Source organism: Camelus dromedarius, chromosome 1 (assembly GCF_036321535.1).
Source record: "Camelus dromedarius isolate mCamDro1 chromosome 1, mCamDro1.pat, whole genome shotgun sequence".
In the NCBI taxonomy this organism is placed as follows: domain Eukaryota; kingdom Metazoa; phylum Chordata; class Mammalia; order Artiodactyla; family Camelidae; genus Camelus; species Camelus dromedarius.
The window spans coordinates 53346744-53369671 of NC_087436.1; the positions used below are offsets into that span (position 1 = coordinate 53346744).

At 35.3% G+C, this 22928-nt stretch overlaps 1 protein-coding gene and 1 long non-coding RNA gene across 2 annotated transcripts in view; one reads left to right on the plus strand and one right to left on the minus strand.

The window, feature by feature from the left end:
• Positions 1-22928, minus strand: part of LOC135321116 (uncharacterized) — a 162573-nt gene that overhangs the window by 32356 nt on the left and 107289 nt on the right. Inside the window, exon 3 of the long non-coding RNA XR_010380523.1 lies at positions 8864-8990. This is a non-coding gene — a long non-coding RNA (uncharacterized LOC135321116). The remainder of the gene's footprint in view (positions 1-8863; positions 8991-22928) is intronic.
• Positions 62-13695, plus strand: LOC105089542 (alcohol dehydrogenase 1). The gene is made up of 9 exons (XM_010980614.3): positions 62-364; positions 2414-2512; positions 4863-5001; positions 8702-8789; positions 8943-9162; positions 9359-9619; positions 11242-11377; positions 12209-12347; positions 13558-13695. Exons 1-9 carry the CDS (start codon positions 347-349, stop codon positions 13580-13582), a joined length of 1125 nt encoding a protein of 374 aa, XP_010978916.3. The 5' UTR covers positions 62-346; the 3' UTR covers positions 13583-13695.

Consider the following 22928-nt stretch of genomic DNA (forward strand, 5'->3'; position numbering starts at 1 on the left):
AATTAGGAGTTGATATTTCTCCCAGTTTCTAACACTTTATTCACTTTTTTATAATCACTTCATTGCCTTTTTACCCATTGCTACTCGTCAAATTATTCTCCTCTTACTAAACATCCTCCCTAATCATTTTTTCACATTCCTTTTTGTCCTTCACTTTCACATATTTGCCAACTGCTCACCTTTCCGGTTCCCCCATGCTGACATGTAATTGTGTAATTATTCTTAATAACCTTCAGGATGTACAAATTATAAATACCCAGCCTAGTTTGCCCAGGAACACAGACAAAGAAGTGGTGTTCTCTCGGATGTCCCTACAAGAGACACCAAGGAAACCAGAAAACTCATCATGGACACTGCAGGCAAAGTAAGTGCTACTTTCAAAATAGATCTATACCATCTTCATTAGTTATTATTATTAGTTAAGTGCACATTGAAACAAAATTAAGACATTTTCTCCGAACAGATTATCAAAGATTTTTGATGATAATACTCAATGTCTTCCCACCTATGGGAACATAAACACTGCTGTAGGGGATATAAATGGCTACAAACTTACTCAGTGAGAGTTTGACAGTGTTGTACTAAAAGCTTTAAATGTGTCCCTATCATTTAACACAGAAATTTATTTCAAGGAAATAATTATGTTGTTTTTATGCATTTATTTAATCTGTTTCTTAGTATTTGACATATGTTGCTTCCAGTGTTACACTCTCAAAAACAATGCTGCAATTAACCTGTTTATAAAATGTTAAAAATGGGAACAGCTGGGTGCCAGGCTTACAGCTTTTCCTCCTTTACCTTTGTCTTGAGTTTTCCAAGTTTTTGCCTTGAGTGTGTATCACTTTTGAAATAGGAAAACCATAACATATGTTTTTACTTATTTTTATTTGAACTTCTCTTGTGGTATTTGTCCCTTTTCCTTGTGTTATAAGATATGTATTATCTCCTCTATTGATATCTAAGTTTCTTGAAGACGATGGATTTACACAGCTCAAAATGTCTTACAGTAATTAACACAGTAAATTTGCAAATGAAACATACATAAAATTATGAAGGGCACTAGTACCACCAGAAATTAAGGTATATCAAAAAGTTAAAGTATTCAAATCATTCAGGTGCTGGAACAAGAATAAAGAGAAAGAAAAATGGAATAGAAACAGCTTCCAAAGAGAAACTTATAAATATAAGAATTTATATAATTAAGGTACTAATTTAAGCATAAATGAAAGAAACAATTAAGGGTTCATGCTGGTACAATTCATTTAGATTCTATAACTTCATATTACACAAAATAACTTGAGGTGGATTTAAGGGTTAAATATTTAAAAATCAAACTATAAAAATCTGGGAAAAGGATAAACAGATATTTGGTCTCTAGATGGAGAGAATTTTCAAAGTATAGGAATAGAGTAAATAGCAAAGAAAAAGATATTTTTATGAATCAAAATTTTAAAATACCTGTGTTATATGTGTACATACACATTTAACTTCATAAAAAATTAAAGGTTAAAAATCAAGAGGGGAAAATCATGTATGACAAGTCAATAGACAACCCATCACTCCTTTAACATATAAAGAGGTCAAATGATTGATTAAAAAACACACCAAGATGCCAGTAGATACTTACATAAAATATATGATCAAATGCTCCACAAAAAAGGAAATTATATGTGACTAACACAAAGATGGAAGATATTCAATATCCTTAATGTTAAAAAAAATACTAATGAAAACAAACAGCTAATTTTTTCTGTCTGTAAGATATTTGATTTTCAATGACTATAGTCAGTGCTAAAAAATGATGACATAGATATTCTTCTATAATTCTAGAAACTATGCCAAATCATTCAAACTTTCTGTAAAAAGATTTAGAAATTCAGTCCTAACAATGTCTCTATTCTTCCCCAAGTAAATCTTACATTAGGAAATGAGACAAATCAAAATTTATAAACAAAGTTTATAAACAAAGTTGTTCATTACAATATACTTTATAATGGTCAAAATAATGGAAATAATTACATGTCTAGTTGGTTGCTTATTAAGCAAATTAGGACATATCAAATGATGCAATATAAAGTAGTCATTTAAAATTATGATTATGATTTTGAAGTCAAGAGAAACTGCTTATGCATAGGTAAATGGCAAATGTTCAATATATGGTGGCTGTTATTAGCAAAAAAAATACAAAATTGCTTATATGACATGATCTCTACTATATAAAAATTATTTTAAGAAACTGAAAGGAAATATGCTAAAGTTTTAACAGCTTAAGTCTGAAGTTGTAATGATCTTTTTTCCTGTTTCTTTATGATTTTCTTATTTTTATAAAGTTTAGCAAGTAAGTGTCATTTGTATGATCAGAAGTTAAATGTTATCGTTAAATGAAGTCATTTTATTGTCCTTGGGTCAACAGATAATCACATGCCGGGCAGCCATTGCCTGGGCAGCGAATTCTCTTTCAATTGAGAAAGTACAAGTTGAGCCACCAAAGGCTGGGGAAGTTCGTATTAAGGTAAATTTAAATCTTTGAACCTTTACTTTTGAAGGGAAATGTAAGGAAATCCTATTTTATTTTATATATATATATATAAACAAAATTTGCTTTTTTGGCTTCTCCACTTTCCTTAGTAAAAGAAGAATCTTAAAAACCAAGATAAGTGAAGACAGTTAATGAATGTTTGAGATAGTCTCAATAATTGTAAAATGTTGGTAGTTCACTCACTCATTATAATTATTTTTTTAAGAATTGAAATTTTTACTTAAATTATATAATACCATAAGCCTACATACTTCACAGGGGGACCTAGAGGGTGTCTGAAGTGTTAGTTCTTTTGATCTTTGAGGGAAAGGGGACAAGAAATGCATTTCCCCATACTTCTATGATACAGAGTTGATAACAACAAATAGTGACTAACAGACTAACTTTTCATCTCTATTGTTTTGTGCTCATTCAGACAAATTCTGAAATTATAATGAAAAAGAGCTTTATGTGGTAAAGTTCAATTTCTATGAATGAGCAGCTAGGGCTTACAATGGCCTTCAAAGTGATGTGGAAGAATTAACAATTACTGAATGGAGCCCAGACCAGGGATGGGAAAACACTGACCTGTCGCATGGACCCTGCCACTCTCAAATCAACCTCTCAGTCAATACACCCCAAATTTTACAAAAGTGTTACATACCCAAGATTAAGAGTACTATTGCTTAGAAACTTATTAAACATTAAATTCACTTCTCTTCTAATTTAAGACCAGGAGAGTCAACACTCAATTCAATGAATACAACAAATACTGAAAGTTATATGCTTCTAGTCCATACTGTATTTGATCAAAGTAGAATGTATAGAAGGACAGTTGGAAGAGTAACAGAGAAAAGGAGTGAAGGGAATTGGAAAGATGCCAAAAGGAAAAGGAGATGGAGTGCAGGAGGAAAGTAGAAAAGGATGGATGGGCAATGAATGACAGAACAGGAGAATATGGGAGCTTAACACTAAAATAAATTAATTCCATGTCTGGAGTTGTGCTGCAGACTTTATTTCACCAGTGGGAGAGACGGTAGAGAAAAAAATGAAAAGTAATAAGAATGTACATGAAGGAAGGAGTTCAGTATAACTGACATATTCAGAAGCTATATTTCCCTATTAATTTTTCATCCAAATAGCATTTAATATTTGCTTATTGTGTACTGGGTCACCATCTGCTGAAATGTTTACAGTTAACGAGTCAGTGTTCTCTGTTCTTACACTGATACTCTCCTTAACTACAAAGGCTACACCCTAATTAATAGCCCTCCAAGGTGGAAGCTGCAGCAGCAAGGATCTGAGCAATATCACCCTGAACCCTGAATAAAGTCAAGGTTGAGGTTGAGGACTGGCTCTGCCTATAAGGACGGACAATCCCACCTCCAATTTAAGCTATGGACGGCTTCCCACAAATAATTGCACATTCTTATTTGATGTGCAGAACAAAACTACTAAGGAGATTCTAGCCTGCTGCATACATAACATAACACCCCTAGCCTTTGATAGCATCTTGAAGCCATTTTAACACTATGGAAACCAAAACTGCAGTATTTTTCTCATGACAATATCGTCTCACCTGTTTGCCACAATCATATACCAAAGTTGTTCCCAGTGTTCCAGCTATAAATATTGCCTCTCTCACTACAGACACTGAGAAAACTAGTCAGTATGCTTGGGCAGATGCTTTCCTGGTTGAATTCCAGGCAAAGCAGTAATACAGGGTCTATAGTACATGAAATGGTTCATTTCTATGATTAGTATAAGTGGTTGGGCCTAGCCACAGACAAGAAAACTTAGGCCATTAACTAAGAAGTTTTAAAACTTCTCAATATCAATTAAATTTTGTAACAGTTAGTTTAAGTTAAACTGATTTTACATTATTAACTTAAACAGTGTTTTCAAATAGAAGATAAAATTTTTGTAAATCAATTTTCCCAGAGCATTGGAAAACATTCGAGAATATTGGGACTAAAATTCTTGGTTTCTCAATGGTGGTGCCATCGATACATGATCAAAAACTCCTTCATTGTATGCAATTGCCCTCATATTTCAAAACTAGTTGATGACATAAGATATTCAGAGTAGATTTCAAAAGATCTAGTTTAGTTCCAGGTCTCAACATGCACCATGTGATTTGGGGCAAGTAATTCTAAGTCTTCAAATCTCCCTTTCCACATCTCGAAATTGAGGATGATAAGATCTGCCCTGTGTCTCTCTGGGCATTGTTATAGGAATCAAATGAGCTCATATTCATGTAAAAACTTGTAAATAATCAGCCTCAGATAAAAAAAATATAAAAATTCCAAACCAACTGATACTTGGTCACTTAATTTCTATGCAGATGACTTCTTCAGGGATCTGCAGTTCTGATGATCATATACTAAAAGGATTATTCCCAGTAAACTTTCCTTTAATCCCAGGCCATGAAGGAGCTGGGATTGTGGAGAGTATTGGCAAAGGAGTGCGCTCAGTGAAACCAGGTAGGAGGTGGGCCACAGAAATCTTTCCACAAGCAGCCTGCCATTAAAATGCATGAATATGTTTGTAGGAGAAATAAGTTGGTTTGCCTCTAGATTCTTTAACTGCTCGCATATCGTGATATTCAGTGTATTCAGTGATTCCAAGAGTCACACAGTTTCCTTACTGTCATTTCCAGCAATCCAGAGGGGCAGTGGCTGAGCCAAGTATATAATCAGAGCTGAAGGAGAGTTGAGCAAGGACCAGTGTACTTCTAAATAGATTGAAAACTTTAGGAGTGAGGATTGCTTCTTTTTTTAAATAGACAATAAAACTGTATTATAAACATTAAACATGCTAAGTGATTAGATCTTAATTGTTCCCAAGACTGAAAGAAATTATAATTACATGACACAATAGAAGTGCTAGCTAATGCTACAGTGGCACTTATATTGCAATATAAATGTATCAAATCAATATATACTTATACACAATGTATATCATATATCTCACTAGAATTTTTTTTCTAATGAATTGTTTCTCAACAGAAAGGGGACTTTTTGTAATCTGGCAAATTAATTTATTCTGACATTTCAGAAGAATTCAAGTGTTTCTTTTTTACTGAGATATAGGTGATATACAATATTATGCTAGTTTCAGGTGTGTTACATAGTGATTTAACATTTGAATCCATTATGATACGATCACCACTGTAAGTCTAATAACCATTTGCCCCCCAAAAAATTATTATAATATTATTGACCATGTTCTTTTTGCTGTACATTACATCCACATGGCTTATTTTATACCTGGAAGTTTGTACCTCTTAACCCCGTCACCTATTTTGCTGCCTCACCCCTGTCCCCTCTGGCAACCACCTGAGTGTTCTCTATATCCATGAATCTGTTTTCATTCTGGTTTTTTGTTTGTTTGGTTGGTTTTTTAGATTCCACATATAAGTGAGATCAGATGGTATTTGTCTTTCTCTGTCTAACTCCTTTCATTTAGCATAATACCCTCTGGATCTATCCATGTTGTTACAAATGGCAAGATTTCATTTTTATGACTGAATGATATTCCATTGTATAACATTGCGTGTATACACACACACATATACACACACACCTTATATATATGTATGAATACATATACATATGAATACATGTATTCAGTGTATGTGTGTGTGTGTATATATATATATATACCACATCCTCTTTATTTATTTGTCTATTGACGGGTACTTAATGTTGCTTCCATATGTTGGCTATTGTAAATAATGCTGCAATATATGTTGGTGTGCATGTATCTTTTTGAATTAATGTTTTGTTTTCTTTAGGTAAGTACACAGAAGTGAAATTCATATGGCAGTTCTACTTTTAATTTTTTGAGGGACTTCTATATTGTTTTCCAAGTGACTTCACCAATTTGTATTCCCACCAGCAGTGTGTGAGGGTTCCTTTTTCTCCATGTCCTTGTCAACACTTGTTATTTGTTGTCTTTTTGATGGTAGCCATTCTGACAGTGTGAGGTGATATCTCATGATGCTTTTGATTTGCATTTCCCTGATGATTAGTGATGCTGAGCATCTTTCATGTGCCTGATGGCATCTGTACGTCTTCTTTGGAAAAATGTCTATCAGGTTCTCTGCCCATTTTTTAATCAGGTTGTTTGCTTTTCTAATGTAGAGTTGTATGAGTTCTCTTATATACTGTATATAACCTCTTATCAGATACATTGTTTGCAAATATCTTCTCCCGTCTCAGGAAGCTTGCCTTTTCATTTTGTTGATAGTTTCCTTAGCTGTGCAAAAGCTTTTTAATTTGATGCAATCGTATTTGTTTATTCTTAAGGGACTGCTTCATATGTGTGTGTATATGTGTGTGTGTGTGTATATATATATATCTCCCACATACCTAGGACGTACCTGTTCAAGGTTAGAATGCAATGAATGTTTGACAAATGAATGTTTGACAAATGAATGTTCTAGTCAGCTAGAATATAGAATTTGAATTTTTGTTGACACGATAATAGTGACATTTCAAAGAATCAAAGAAAGTAAATAAATGCTCTTCCCCAGGCATATCAAAAAGTATCTTGACACAGCTACTCTTGACATATATGGAATGACCAGAGTGAATAAGAGCAATCACACAAATTAAGACACTACCGAATCTCACAGCTTGGAGCCAGGCACACACAGAGATTAAGAAAGTGCGTGGTCAGGACATTCACGTAACTACCATCAGGGTATTCATTTAGCAAACAATTATGGAGTGCCTACTGTGCATCTGACACGGGCACAGAAGGAGAAGCAAACATAAAAAGATATGGTCTCTATATCTCCAGGAAGATTATGCAAATAGGGGGTATATATACTTTAAATCCTCTTTACCTAAAAAAATTGCAGTGGAAGTTTTCATAAAATGATGAGTATTTGAAGGGAAAGAATAAGAGAGCAGAATTTGAGATTCTCCTGAATTTGAGATCCAGTGCCTTTGGGATCTTTTAGGGTCAATAAAAATAAATGTGCCTTATCTAGACTTACAAGAGATTTTTAATGCCACCTAAGCTCTCTGCAAGAGGCCAAAGGGGATTATTTCTGTTATAAACATTTGTAAGGACCAATATAGGGGCAGGTTATAGATCTCTGACAAAGATTTCTAAGTCTGTGATGACTGTGTTAATTTTCTTTCCAGACCCTACCTAGCCTGTCATCCTAGGGCCCAGGAGGGCTAGCTAATGACTGGATCCAAATGTAATCAGTATCCTCTCCAGAACTCTGCAAGCTAAAAACCACCCTCTGTAGTAAGTGCTCCAGAAGAAGCCTCTGTCTGCAGAGGGAGAGCTATTTCTTTTATTCTTTGAAGTCAGCATATTTTAGAACCTAGCCCCACTAAAGCAAACATGTGAGGGGACTGCTGTGGGTCAGTGTGCCACCATGGGGTAGGGGAACTCAGTGGAAAGGGCTCTGCTGTTATCCACCTGGGCCACATCAAGCAGGTAACAACCACTGTGGGACTTAAATCCTTCAAATGGGAAACAAAAGGGAGAGATGCTTCAAGATGGCAGAGTAGAAGGACACGGAGCTCACCCTCTCCCACGAATACATCAAAAATACATCGATGTGTGGAACAGTTCTCACAGAATACCTACTGAACTTTGGCAGAAGATCTGTTACAATTGGAACTACAAGGAAAATCTTCATGAAACTGGATAAGCCAAGGTCCTACTGTATGGCACAGGGAACTATATTCAATATCTTTTAATAGTCTATAATGAAAAAAAATTTGAAAAGGAATATATATATATGTATAACTCAATTCCTAGGCTGTATACCAGATATTAACACAACAATTTAATTCAATTTTAAATTTAATTCAAATTTATTTCAATTTTTATAAAAGGTTAAAGTAGATGACATCTCTAATGTTCATTCCTGGTTTTTATAAGCCCATTTCCGAACTAAAAGCAGACCTACAATTATCTATCTAGCAAGAAATAACCCCAAATTTCCATCATTTACTCAAAAGAATCATGGAATTTCTGAAACCAGGTTATACAGGTTTCTCTTTCAAAACAGTCATGGGTACCATTATACTGGTTGCCATAATCTGTCCACAGCAAGTTTTCAAGCCATTCAGTGAAATTTTTATAAGCACACTGTTGTATTTCTTTTTCAGTAATATTTTAAACTAATGATTATATTTTTTTTTCTATATACAGGAGATAAAGTCCTCACACTCCCTATTCCACAGTGTAGAGAATGCAGTTCCTGCTTGCACCCCAAGGGAAACTTCTGTGAGAAGCAAGAGTTAGTAGATTTGCCCATCTTTTATTTATTTTGTCACTCTTTTACTAAAACGCTGATATTGAGCAAGCACTTACCTGTAGCTAAAGGTGTTCCCTTCTCTCTTTGCAACCTCGTGTGTCTGTGCCGGTGCCGGTGCTTGTGTCTGCGGAACAGTGTTCTACCTTCCTCTGGATTGATGCTGGATGGGACTAGCAGATTTACCTGCAAAGGAGAAAAGATTTATCACTCTTTTGGCACAAGCACGTTCAGTGAATATACTGTTGTGCATGAGATTGCAGTGGCAAAAATAGATGATGCTGCTCCCATGGATAAAATTTGTGCCATAAGCTGTGCAGTGCCTACAGGCTATGGGGCTGCGGTTCACTCAGCCAAGGTGAGGAAAATACCTCAGTGTTAACATGTAATAGTGATTTGCCTAGAAAACGTCAAAACCAGGCCAAAACAGTCCATATGTTTGAACTAGTGTATATAGTTCCAAAAGTCTCAACTGTTGTTTTTGTTTGTTTGTTTACTTAATTACACGTGTTCAAGTTTGATTCCTGACACAGACATGCCTTGTGAATTTGCAGGTCATTCCTGGTTCTACCTGTGTGATCTTTGGACTTGGAGGAGTCGGCTTAGCCATTGTCATGGGCTGCAAAGCCTCTGGTGCTGCTAGAATCATTGGGGTTGACATTAACGAGAAGAAATTTCCCTGGGCAAGAGCGTTAGGGGTCACTGATTGTCTCAACCCTCAGAACCTCAAGAAGCCCGTCCAGGAGGTGGTCATGGAAATGACAGGCGTTGGTGTTGACTTTGCCTTTGAGGCCATCGGACTCCCAGAGACCATGGTGTGTAGGCTTGGGTCACAGTGAGTATAGGCACACCTCAGAGATGTTGCAGGTTTGGTTCCAGGCCACTATAATAAAGTGAATATTGTAATAAAGCAAGACACACTAATTTTTTAGTTTCAGTGCATGTAAAAGTTATGTTTACACTATACTGTAGTCTATTAGTGTGTAACAGCATTATGTCTGAAAAAACAATGTACACACCTTAATTTAAAAATACTTTATTGATAACAAATGCTAATCATCTGAGCCTTCAGCAAGTCATAATTTTTTGCAATAGTAACATCAAAGATCACTGATCACACATCACAATAACAAATATAATAGTAATGAAAAAGTTTGAAATACTGCAAGAATTACTAAATGAGACACAGAGACAAAGTGAGCAAATGCTGTTGGGAAAATGGCACTGATAGACTTGCTCAATGCAGGGTTACCATAAACATTTAATTTGTAAAAAATACATTATCTGCAAAATGCAAAGTACAATGAAACAACGTATGTCTACAGATGCTTAACCAGTGGGGACACATTAAGTATAACTCTCTTGAACATACATTTTGGACCTGTAGACCCCAAATCTAAAAATGGAATGTAAATTCACTCTGAAACATTTGTTTTAAAAATAAAAGCAATATAGACTTAAAAATATGTCATTATAGTATACAAAGTTCAAACATGCAAAAAGCTACCATTCTAGTATTTCCTTTCCTGTATTCCTAGCTCTTTCTTCATATACATATTTCTATATTTAAGTATGAACGTTATTTAATTCACATATAATATTCACATGTGTTCTATATCAGAACCATTCATTTATTCGAAAAATGAGCTCCTGTGCACCAGTGTGTTAAGTTCAGGGATACAAGAGTGAATAAAATCAGCACCAGACTCTTGGCTCTGACAGTGTAGAAGAGAGAACGTAGGCATTCGATTCATTTCAGTGTGTACCTAACGTTTGTGGTCAAAGAATGAAGGAAGTAGAGGTAATGATATAAAAAGAAAGAGGCAAAATAAGGCAAAATGGAGGAAAGGGGAAGGACAGCAGGATTAAGAACCAGAAAAGGAAGTAAAATAAATAGCTATGAAGAATTACACTGTACATCCTTAGAAAATTAATTTTTTTAAATGAAGCTTCACATATGTATATGTTTGCTTTGTTTTAATAGAAATGAGTTGGACAGAGAGTCACAGCAAGTGAGAAGATCAGGCAAAGAATTGAGTGTGTAGAACTTTGAGGTGGTGGGTAATTTTATTTAATAAACACATGGTACATTCTACGTGCCAGATAGTGTACTAAATGTTTTAAGTATGATAAATCACTTAATTCTCATAACAACCGTATGAAATTGGGAGTATTATTCTTTTTTTTTTTTTACAAATGAAGAAATGGAGGCCTAGGGAGGTAACTCGCCTCAGATCACACAGCAGACTGCTCTTTAGCACTGAACTCTACTGGTTCTCGAACAAGGTTCCATTACTGGCAGTGTTGAAGCTGAGGCTGAAGAAACCTTTGCCCAGGATGAGGTTTGAAATCTAGAAAATCTGTGATTCCTTCCACCACTGCTGGTAGTTGTTATTTGTGTATGGAATGTGCACATGGTTGTTATCATCCTTGTCAGACTGCTGCTTGGGACTGCTGCCACCTGAGTTATGGTGTCTGTGTCATCATCGGGATGGCTCCACATAATTCGCAGCTTTCCCTTGACGCAACGAAGGTTATCACTGGACGGACGCTGAAGGGCGTAGCTTTAGGAGGTAGGTTGGTCCCTTTAGGAAGGGACCAGTTGTTTGCTCTCATGAAATCTCTTTCACCTTTGGTAGAAACATAGAATTCAAACTTCTTTTCCTTGCCAGAACAGAGCTACAATGGTAGACGTTTCCAAAGACTTCTTCTCCGATGAGTTGGTGTATTTCGCAAGTCAATTTTAGTGCATTTAATTAAACAGGTTTTTTTACATGCAAATAAAATTTTTATCTCCTGCAAAATAGTTTTTGGGTTTTTCCAGTGTTTGAAGTAATTCAGCTAACTTCAGTTCTGGCACCAGTGGATTCCAAGTTTGTTGTGTTACTTTAACAGCAATGCTTTTTGGATAATTATATACACCAACTTGGTGTTTGGCACTTTGATTTTTGTCTTCCTAGAGAAGCCCTTATTTCCAAGCAATATTGACAACAACTTTACTAAATTAACATTCCCACCTTCATCCACTGCTCTGATGGGAAGTCCCCATGCCACCTCACTGTGTGTGAACACGGAGCAAAGGAAATAGCTGTGTAATGGTAAACCCAGGAAGCAGGTTGGAGACTGATAGTTTATTTTAAAGGGCTTTTTCTTAACTCAGTAACACATGAATATTGACTAATTTTTTTTCTCCAAAGGAGTTCTAGGTAACAGAACTGTCTATAGCAGCCACACTTAACAACAGCAGTCAACAGCTTCTGATGTACAAATGAATTAATTATCTCTCATCTTCAATGGCAAATTTTCAGAATAATCTACCCATCTCCATGGCTTATTTGATTTGTTTTCTTTTGGTTGGTTTGATATTTCTCAAATTTTATTACAATATCGTTTTTGTTTTGCAGGTTATAAAACCAGAGACTGTGTTCCCCAACTTGTGACTGATTACTTACAAAATAAAATTAATATAGATCCTTTAATAACCCATCAGCTGCCTTTTGAACAACTCCACAAAGCTTTTGAGTTGTACCATGCTGGAAAAACGTGAGTGTATTATTTGATGATCTCCTGGACCCTGAATTCACAAAGAAAATGACTCTTCAAATATCTCCAAGTGGTTTTGTGAGAAAGAGATGGCTACTGGGGCCTTCAATATCTCTGACACACTCTAACCTATTTCCTATTGTCACTGGGATAATAAAAGGTTTTACCTGAAGGCCCCTCTTCAGGAAAGACACACATTAACCTATTTCAAAGAAATGTTCAAGTATTCAGTATAACACTAAGAACCACTCTACCCAACACTGGTCAACTATGCATTAGTTTTCTGGTTACAGAAATGATCTAGAATAAGTGAGGTGACATTACTGGAGTCATAGAATCTCACAAGTAATCTTAGATGCAAAGCTTTAGACTCCATCTAGGGCATAAAACCTTTCTATATCATTTCTGACCGATGGTCAGTCTGCTCTGGCTAGTACACCTTGGAGATGGAGTGTTCACTCAATGTGTTCATTTATTCATTCAACATGTATTTAGTGATGATACACTATTTGCCAGGACTGTCCTAAGTGCTGGAGACACAGTGGAGAACAAGCACCAAGCAGTAAATGAGAGTTACTCCTGTGACGAATGCTTTGATTTTCTAATTCTGATTCCAAGCACATCTCCCTTTTATATTCTCTCCCCACCCCACTCTACCTATATCCTTTGTTGAGTGATTTTTTTTTTAAATTTAATCTAGGTCTTTAAATTTTACTTGCTATACATTGTTGGTTTTGACCTAGAATATTAGCCCATTTAAATCAGGAATGAAGAGCCAAAAAAACTCATCTAAAGTTTTCGAAACAAATTATAGAGGAGGGGGTGGCTCTAGCAGGAAGTAGACCCAGTGAAAAAGGAAAGGAACCAAGGGAACTCATTTATTCTTCCCTAATCAGACATGCTAGATTCTGGGGCTGATGGAAGCTGATCAGAAGCTATAGCAGAGGGTATAGATGTCTCTGTGATTATGTAGCCAGAGGGAATGGTGCTCAAAGCTGGGGCCTTCCTTTCACAGCTCATTTTGGACCTTGCTTTCACCAAATCCTATGTTTCATATAGGTGAACTAGAGTGAAGGTAGAGTCAGGAATAGGTAGGCAAGGCAGTTTTTCAATAAGGTACATAATTACTTTGCTGAAATCACTGTTTCTCAAGCAATTCAATTTTTTTATCGTTGCATTTTTTTTTTATCATTGCCTTTTTATGTTTCAGCATCCGCTGTGTTCTGCTGTTCTGAGATCCCAGATGATGAAAGGTGCAAGGATATCCTTGGGAACTTTCTTCTTTTCCTGTTTCATCTCCCTGAGTGTTAGTGCAATGGAAAGAGAAGCATTGGAGATGAGAATGCAGTGTGATTATTCAAAATGAAATAAGTGCATCCTGAATGTAATTATAATAAAATAAACTTCTCAGAGTACAGATGTTACATTACATTCTGTGACTTGAAAAAGAGGGGGGGGTGGGACTTAATTGATGGCATTGTTGATATATCCCTCAACCCAACAGATCTCTGTCATTGGTCCATGAAAGCTGCCCCTGAATTATCCCTGAGTTATTCCTTGTTCCCATCCTCAAGTTATCTTCAAAATATATTGATTTCTCTGTATCTCTCTTGCCACTCTAGGGCTTATATGATGGTTTTGCTGCTTCTACAACATGCTGGGGTATCATAAATCTTTGGAAAGCTATCTTGGGACATAGTAAGCCATTTTCTATCCTAAGGTCTTTGTACCATCCTATGCCTGTACCCATGAAATGTTGAGGCATAGTTCCTAACTTCTTTCAAACACACAAACACGTTTAGGAAATCTTGCCATCTCTGCCCTTAGGAAGCATATGTAGGACCCTCTCAAAGGAACTCATCCATATCTACAACTTCATAACTTCCTTTCCAAGTCTTTTCTCTTCACCAAACCAGTATAATCATTACCTCATTGGAGTTGGGAGATTGGGAGAAGAGGGAAAAAGTTAGCTCCTCTTATCTGTTTCTTTTTTTTCTTAGCTCCTCTTCATCTGTTTCATCTGTTTCATCTGTCCTTGAGATATTTCCATTCTCCTTAATCTTTCACTTTTGAAACACAATTTCTGAAACAATTCTGTTTCAATTGCAATATCCCTTCCTGAGATTTGAGCTCAGAAAGTCTAGTTGACTTAATGAGAGAAGGTCCAAGAATTAAAGAGAACACATGAAAATTTTAAGGTAAATATTTTAAATATAATCCTGCCAGTCTAGCTCTGTCACCTTAACAAGCCCTTCCCTCTCTGAGTGTCAATTGCTACATTGTAAAATGGGGAAAATAAGAGTAATGCTATAGGATGATTTCTAAGGCAAGATCACATGTATAAAAGTAAAAATAAATGGAAATATGTCTAAAATTTTTAAAGAATAAAATAATTAGAATCTAAGGAAAGGGGAAAAATAAAGCAAAGAATATTTTAAACTAAGAAGTTAAGAATAAAATTTATAGCATTTAAATATTTTAAAGAATAAAAAGGTAAGTAAGGCTAGGAGGAACTGAGTTTCAAAGGAATAAAATGATACTTATTTTAAATAAAATATAAAAGTGACTTAAAATCATGAGGGAAAAAAGCAGTAACAGAACATATTCTTAATAAAACACAAATAGAAAAAGAAAAGAGCTGGTAGCAGGGTTGCATCTTGATCAGAAATTTCAGGATGGAAATGCCCAGCCATCAAGGACAGTCCCTCAAGCTGAAAGACCGCTGCACTTGTAGAGAAGCTTGGGAAGCAAGAAACACAAAACATACAGTAGGGCCAGGAGCAGGACGCACTTGGATGGAAGGCTTTTTTCTTGGTCTTGACTGAAAGCCTCATGCCCCCAGACATTATTACAGAGACATCAAGTTGACCCTATTGTCCCTAAATTACCCAGCTTACATGTGAATTTTGGTCCAAGAAGGATGGAATATCAATAAATACTCATATCCTTTGCTTGGGACAACTGACTAAACTAGAGGGGGATTAAGATACAATCCTTAGACTCAATGCACTCTAAATTTCAGACAAATTTAAATTGTAAATGTAAAAATTAAATGGTAAAAATATTAAATTAAGGTTAAGGGTAAATTTTTTTACATTAGGGTAAAAAGGCCATTCTAAGCATGACACCAAAGATGGAAACCATGGTTTACAACAGTAAAAAATAGAAAAGCCTAAATTTCTAACAGTTGTGAATTGATTACATATTTATTATCTGTATAATGTTATACCACAGATTTTTAAAGTGATAAAATAGTCCTCCTTTTGTCCATACAGAAAGATATCCACAGCATATTGTTAGATTTAAAGACAAATGTGGACACAAAACGCCGTTCACAAAACAACGCATATGTTATCTTGTTTTGGTGTATAAATAAAAACAAACCAACAAACAAATCTGGGAGTCTTTGTGTTAAATGTTAAAGTGGCTGTCTCTGGCTAGTAGGATTCTCTCTAGCTAGTGATGATTTGTGAGAAGACAGTGAGGTACTTTTAAAACATCTTGATTAGGAACATTACAGAAACCTTTCTCCCATACAGTTACACTTCTGAAATGTAGATCCAAATGGGCAGTATTTCTGAGGATCTTCCAGATACAAATTGTCAAAGGATGACTCAAAGACATTTAGTTATTTTGCACAGTATTTAATTGTTTGCGAAGGAATCAGTTGGTCAGAGGGAATAAAGGAACAAAGGCAAAAATGAAACATAAATGATAAGTGACAGAAGGGAGAAAAAAATCTTCAGAAAGCCAAATCTGGGAACCACAAATAGCATTTGCATGTTGTCAGAGGTTGGGGTAAACTGATGAACAAGCAGCTAGCAAAGTCTGAGAATTCTGTTTCTGAGTAAGCTTACTTGGACTGTCAAAGAAAACAATTTCAGCTGCTGATGAATTCTCCAGAAACATTGAGAGTTCAGCTATGGAGCATATGGACCAAGATGATGCTGTAATGCCTGCCAGTTTCCTCCCATCAGCTCCAACCCATTATTAAGGGGGTGTGCATCATTTCCCCCCTCAGATTTCTCACCTGGTAGGATCCATTCACTACAGGTACCATAACAATACCTAGAAGGATACTTTAATTCAGGACTTCATAAAAATGGGGAAATGCATTGATTCATAATGGCTAAAATTGCATTATAGGAGAAAACAATGTAATTTACTAATGTATATTTTGTATAATGGAATACAGATGCTGTAATGTGGGATTTTTATTTAAACTTCCAGTTTCTCCCTAATAAGGGACTTGAGGGTATCCTAACCCACTGATGTAACCTAGCCCAGAATTGTCATCTTTTTCAGCAGTTTCTGCCTATCTCTTCTTTGTTTTAAAAAGAAGACATTTGTGTCAAAATTGTTACCTCCTCTTATCAATCTTTTCCTCTATGATTGACCTTTGAACAATTTTATAAAAAGCAGTCTTGGTTAGCTGTATTTCTGTATCTTTCATTATATGTTTTCTACCTCATAGCTCTTAGGGTGTTTCCCTCTATTTCTAATACTCTCTTCAAAATGTCTCCAGTTATTTATTAGTGAAAACATCATCTGTTCACACACTTCTATTTTCTTTATGGCCAGTTGCCTCATATTCTATCTCCCCTAAGACAGTTGGGTAGGTTTTGTATCTTGGCTGCTTTGGGGGAAAAAAAAAAAACCCAGATTTGAATCAAATAATTTCCCTAAGATACAGAATTATGAATTTCATGACATTTCTTATGTAATACCATTAAACATGTTTCTTGGATTTCAAGAAGTCAGAGTGTTATGGGGCCATTATTTCTCCTATGAGGTCACACTTTATAATTATCTCCTGATTTATCCTTTAGGGCAAGTCCTATGCCTTTCATCTCTTTATCTCCTGTAACTAATAGCACAAAGTAAGTACTCAATGAATTTTGTTGAAAGAATCAGAAAAACTAATGCTAAATTAAGAAGTTTTGCTCAATGCTGTAGGCTAAAACAATAATTATTTTCAGAGAGAAGGAAGGCAGAAATGTGGGAACAAAGGAGAGTAACAGTCTACGAATCTCCAATCCAGAAACCTCCAGAATAATGAAGATGCAGGAAGAAGAGATCATGGAACAGGACTAGATAAGGGTTTGTATCCATTGTTATGTCTAAAGGTGAAGACTAAAAATTGATTTCCTGGTGATTTCAATTACTATCTATTATATATGATTGATGCTGGAGGTTCAAGGAATAATAATTCCTTTCATAAGTAAGCCATCAGAGTACAACTGAGTACTTACTAAATGCCAGTCACTGTGCTAAGTACTTCACATACATCACATAATTCTCATCTAGGCTCTATGTGTTAGGAAATATTATCTCCATTTCACAGATGAAATAACTAAGAGAAATTAATCTGCTCAACATCAAGTAGTCAGGTCACACGACGAAGACCAAAATCTAGGCAATATAATCATGGAGTGAGTGCTCTCAAATCCTTTTTTTTTTTTTTTTCTATTACCATTTAGCAAGGAGTTCATAAATATATAAGGCTACTACTTATTATTATAAATCCTGTATCTGCGGTATAAATAAATTGCTATGCGGGAATTACAAAGGATATGATCTGGTGGTACAAGAGCTCCAAAAACTCAGTAGAGAGTGAAAAGGTAGATCGAATTCATTTCAGGTTGCGAAGGAAATGGAACAGCAGTGAATGGAAGAAATAGGCAGTCAGGGATTATTTCTCATGCTTTGAGTTTTAAAAATGAGAAGAGCTGAGGCTGGATGTTTCAGCAGCTCTGCTTTTAAAATCTGGCCTGGCTAAGTACATATGGATATGGATATCGATATGGATACAGACAGATATGAATATGGGACCCCTGACTGCCCAAGTGCACTTCCCAAGTTCATAGGGCAGAAGATCATAAGCTAGACTCAGCCAGCTTACTTCCTATCTCTCATAATTGGTCACTGGAAACCACAGAGATTGAATGAAGGTGGAAAAAAAACAGCACATATGATGTCAATCAGAGTTGCCTCCTCTCTCCTTGTCAATAATCCATGTCTGCAACAAACCTGTGAAGTGCTGTTATTGCTGATATTTTTGGCTGGGCCATAAACTGGCTGTCTAATACATAAAATTTATTTTTTCCATCCTCTAATTTAGGTGTGAAGGAAAATGAGAGAATTGAGTAGAAAAGGAGATTTTGCCTTGCATTCTACTTATGTACTATTGGATTTTTTAGTATGAACATGTATAGCTGATGCATGTATATAAGTGATGGGAAAATGAAAGAAGTATACATGCAGTTTGTAAAAAAAAAAATATATATATATATATATATATGGCCTTGAATTATAACTAAATAATATTTTTAGGGTATGAGATTGTGCTAAATTCTATACTAACTTTTAGAAGTTTTAGACATAGTTGTAGAAAGAGCAAGAGAAAATTGGATAGTTAAATGTATGTTTTTTTAAAAACTGTGAACTGTTTTAAATAGAAGGGACCTCAACAACCCAACCATTCATTGATTTCATTAACCAGTGGAAAGCATGTATCCCACAGAATATAGCTTTAAATGACACAGATAACTAAAGTCAGCTTTCAATATGTTATATAAACATTGGCTTAAGTCCCCAGTTAAAACCTGGGGTAGTGCCTGTAATGAATAGGAAACTTGCCTATCTTGTTTACCTTTTAAATATGAGTAACTATCTCAGAATCTGGTTCACAGTGGGTGATCAAAAGTTATTTGCAATAATGAATTCATGAATTCATGAAAGTGACTAGGCCACTTTTTCAAAAGTGGAGTCTGAAATCAGGTCCAAGAGCTATCTAGTATTCCAATAATGTAATTAAGAATATACACGTAGATATTTTGATAAAACTTCTTCCTGAATTTTGAGTTGAATGTGGAAAATACATATCTACTGTTTCTTAGCTCTAAAATGTACCCAAACTAATCATACAGTCACCCTACAAAAACACATGACTATTCATATCCTAGTGTCTTCCCAGAGTTGAGAAAACATTAATCCTATTTATTCATTAGGGCAAAGACCACTAATTATCCCCTGTGTATATGCTCCTTTTAATAATAAAAATATTGAAATTTAATGTTTAAAATTTTAATAATAAAAACCTTTAATAATAAAAACACTGAAATTTGGATTTTTAGAATAATGATCACATTTATCAGTCTCACTAACAGATGAGTATGGCAATGTGACCAAATCCTGGTGAATGGGATTTTAGCAGAAATGACGGATGAAGTCCCAGATGATGCTCCTAAAGGGCAGAGCCCTTTTCCATTGTACTGCCTTCCACCCAACTAGGGGAGGATCGATCATCTTGGCCACAAGACAGAAGCTGCATGATGACAGAGCAGCATGGTACAAGAAGCCTGGGGCCCTGGTGGTTATGGGGCTGCCATACAGCTTCACACAGCCTACTGGATAGACATGAAAAAGAGATAAGCTTCCATCTTGCTTGAACCAACATAATTTTGAGTACTCATGTTAGAGAAGTCAAATAATATTATATCTAATACACTGGCAGAAGGTCAAACATAGTCTGAACAGATCAAACTATCAAATTTTAGCTATTGAAAATTATTTTAAAAGCAAAGCATTCCAGATAAGTTAAATGAGAGCAAATAAGAATTTTAGCATAATACCTAGCACGTAATAACTGTAATTCTTACCATGTCTTCAAATTATTAAAACACAATATAAATTTTCATAGAAAAAAATGGTGGTTTAAAACACAAGACCAATACCTGTAATTAATATATTTGCCAAAGCTATCTTCAGTTCTCTTTGTTATTTGCCATATACTTAATAAATACATGCACTGCATTGTTCTTGTACTTAGACATTGTGATGAATAAGGAACATAAGGTCCCCAGTCTTATTTTCCAGGTATATGGGGAGGTGACATAATGAACAAGTGAATAAATAAATGAACAGATTGTGAAGGTAGTTATAAAGAAAATAAAAGAGGGTAATGTGGCAGAGAATGTCTGATGAAACTATTCTTGATTGGGTGGTCAGTGTGTGTTTGTGTGTGTAAGAATATAGCAAAGAATGAATATGAACATATTCAGGATTGTGTGTCTAAGAATTGAAAAACTTATAAATATTTAAAAAATCACATAGAAGCATAGAATTTTTAGAGCTGGAAGTTAAAGGATATACTACAGTGCGGTCTCCTCATTTCATACACAAGGAAATTGAAGTCTGGAAAGTTAAGAACCCAGTCCAATAGGAAAACTTATTCAAAGTGAGTCTGTACCAGAGGTCAGGCCTTTTTACTCTCAGTTCAGAGTTATATTCTCTTCATCAAAATTGAATTATTTGTAGAATTACTTCATAAAGAGAATTTACTTTGATCAGCTTCCTTTTGGTGGTTTTGGAGTGCTTAGCACAAAACAGGCACAGAAAAACTGAGGTGAACCACACTGGATTTCCTTGAGCTGGAAAAAAGCTGTATCTCAACCTACGGAAACTAAATGACTGATACAGCTGCTCTGTCCATCACGCAGACAAGCTGTGAATGAGAGGATGGAGAAGTGGTAAGAAGAAAGAGCAGTTATTATTAATGTTCCCGGCACAATACTAACCCTTGTGGCAGGCCGAATTCTAAAATGCATCCCACACCCCACCAACAAAATTTCCCACTCTATTCCTTGGGACTGGATGAACATCAGAGAGATTTGAAATATAAGGATTCCCTGCACGATGCTGGCTTGAAAATGGAGGTACCAATGTGCAAGGACTACAGAGAGGTATCTAAGAGCCAAGAGCGAGCCCTGGGTGACAGCCATCAAGGAATAAGCTTGAAAGAGGATTCTTCCCCAGAGCCTCTAGATAAGAGCCCAGCCCAGCCAACACATTGACACTGGCTTTTGGGAGACCCAGTTGTGCCCACCTAGACTTCTGATCTCAGAGCTATCAGCTAATAAATGAGTGTTGTTTTAAGCCACTGAGCTTATGAGGTTCTCTCTTTGTTTTCTTACACAGCAATAAACAGTAATGCAGCCGTCAACATAATCTTTCATATTTAACCACAATAAGGACATAACGAAGAAGATGTTATTAGCCCATCCATTCAAATGAGAAAAGTAAGAGACACAGAGATATTAAGTGACTTGCCCAAGGTTACACAGATAGGGGATCTAAATTCAGTCTGATTCTCTTTACAAAGATACATGGTGTGTAAGTAGTTAGGTATGTAGGTAGTTAGCCCTCAGAACAACTTGACGATATTTTAAACTGGAAAATTAGCCATTCTAACTAATCATTCTTAAGTTGCAGACATTTTACAAACTCTGTGTGTTTTATGTGTCTGTCTAGAAACTTAATTTTGTGGGGTATTTTTAAAATCATTTCCTTATAAGTATTTTTACTTATATTAAATTTACTTAAGTAAATTTAAAGTAAACAAAAAGATCCAGTATTATTAAAAGTCAACACATTTGTGCGGATTAGATGAGTCCCTAAGTACACAAGTAATCAGGGTTGCATATTCTAATCTTGTATGTTTTGCATTATGTTTATCTCATGGATTAAAAAAATGTATCTTGAAATTAATTTGACTTGCTTCATTTAAGTGTTAAAACACAAATGGTAATATTAGTTAGTACTATGAAGCAAGAAGAGAATGATATGAAAAGGGAGCAGAGAAAAAATAGTTCTTGAAATGTTAAAACACGATTTCTAAAATTGTAAAAGAAAATAATAATGATAATAATGATAATAATAACAACAACAACAACAACAATAATGGAAGGCTTTAAAGAGCTAGTCAAGAAAACCTTTCAAAAGAGAGAAAAAGACCAAAAAAAAAAAAAAAACAGATATTATAGCAGGAAAAAATTAAGGGGAGCAACACAATCTTAAACATGTAACTAATTGAAATTTCAAAGAGAGAAGAAGCAAAAAGTCAGGAAATTATGAAAGAAATAAATAGAAAATTTCCCAGATCTGAAAGTATAGAATACTTCCCTCATCAAGTACCAAAAGCAATTCATGAAAAAATACCCACAAGTGAGTTATCATTATGACACTTCAGAATACCAAAGTAGAAAGAAGATTTTTTTAAAATCTTCCAGAAAAAAAGCACATCATGACAACAAACTAATAAGTAAATAAATAAAATGTTTAAATCAGACTGACCTCATACCTTTTATCAATTGCATTATTGATATAAAATATTAAAGATGGCTTCAAAATTATAATGGAAACTATTCTGAACCAATTTTCTAAACCCAGCTAATATCCAAATCAGAGAGAAAGAGCATAGGGGTCTGAGAGAGGTCCAGAGATCCAGGCAGTGGACTCTGTGCAAAAAAACCTATTACTGAGGGTTCAGACACTACAAATGTCCATGGCACCTACCTAATATATAATTTCTTTCTCTTTTTTTTTTTTTTTTGCTTGAATTTAGTAATAATCAGTCATATTTTACTTCACTACTTGTCATACTTGCAGGTTTTAATCAGAATACAAGTGTTGCAGATGTTTGCAGTTTTGCCATTCAAATTGGCAAAAGCACCAATCTGTCTTTAGAGTAACACACCCCTTCCCATGGTGGTCTGGTTTCTGGCCTGAGCCAGGCTCCTG

Excerpts from the sequence above, each read along its gene's own strand:
- LOC105089542 (XM_010980614.3), top strand. Across the intron at positions 8,790-8,942 it reads AACTTCTGTGAGAAGCAAGA|TGTTCTACCTTCCTCTGGAT; the intron begins GTTAGTAGATTT and ends TCTGCGGAACAG. Across the intron at positions 9,163-9,358 it reads CTGCGGTTCACTCAGCCAAG|GTCATTCCTGGTTCTACCTG; the intron begins GTGAGGAAAATA and ends GTGAATTTGCAG.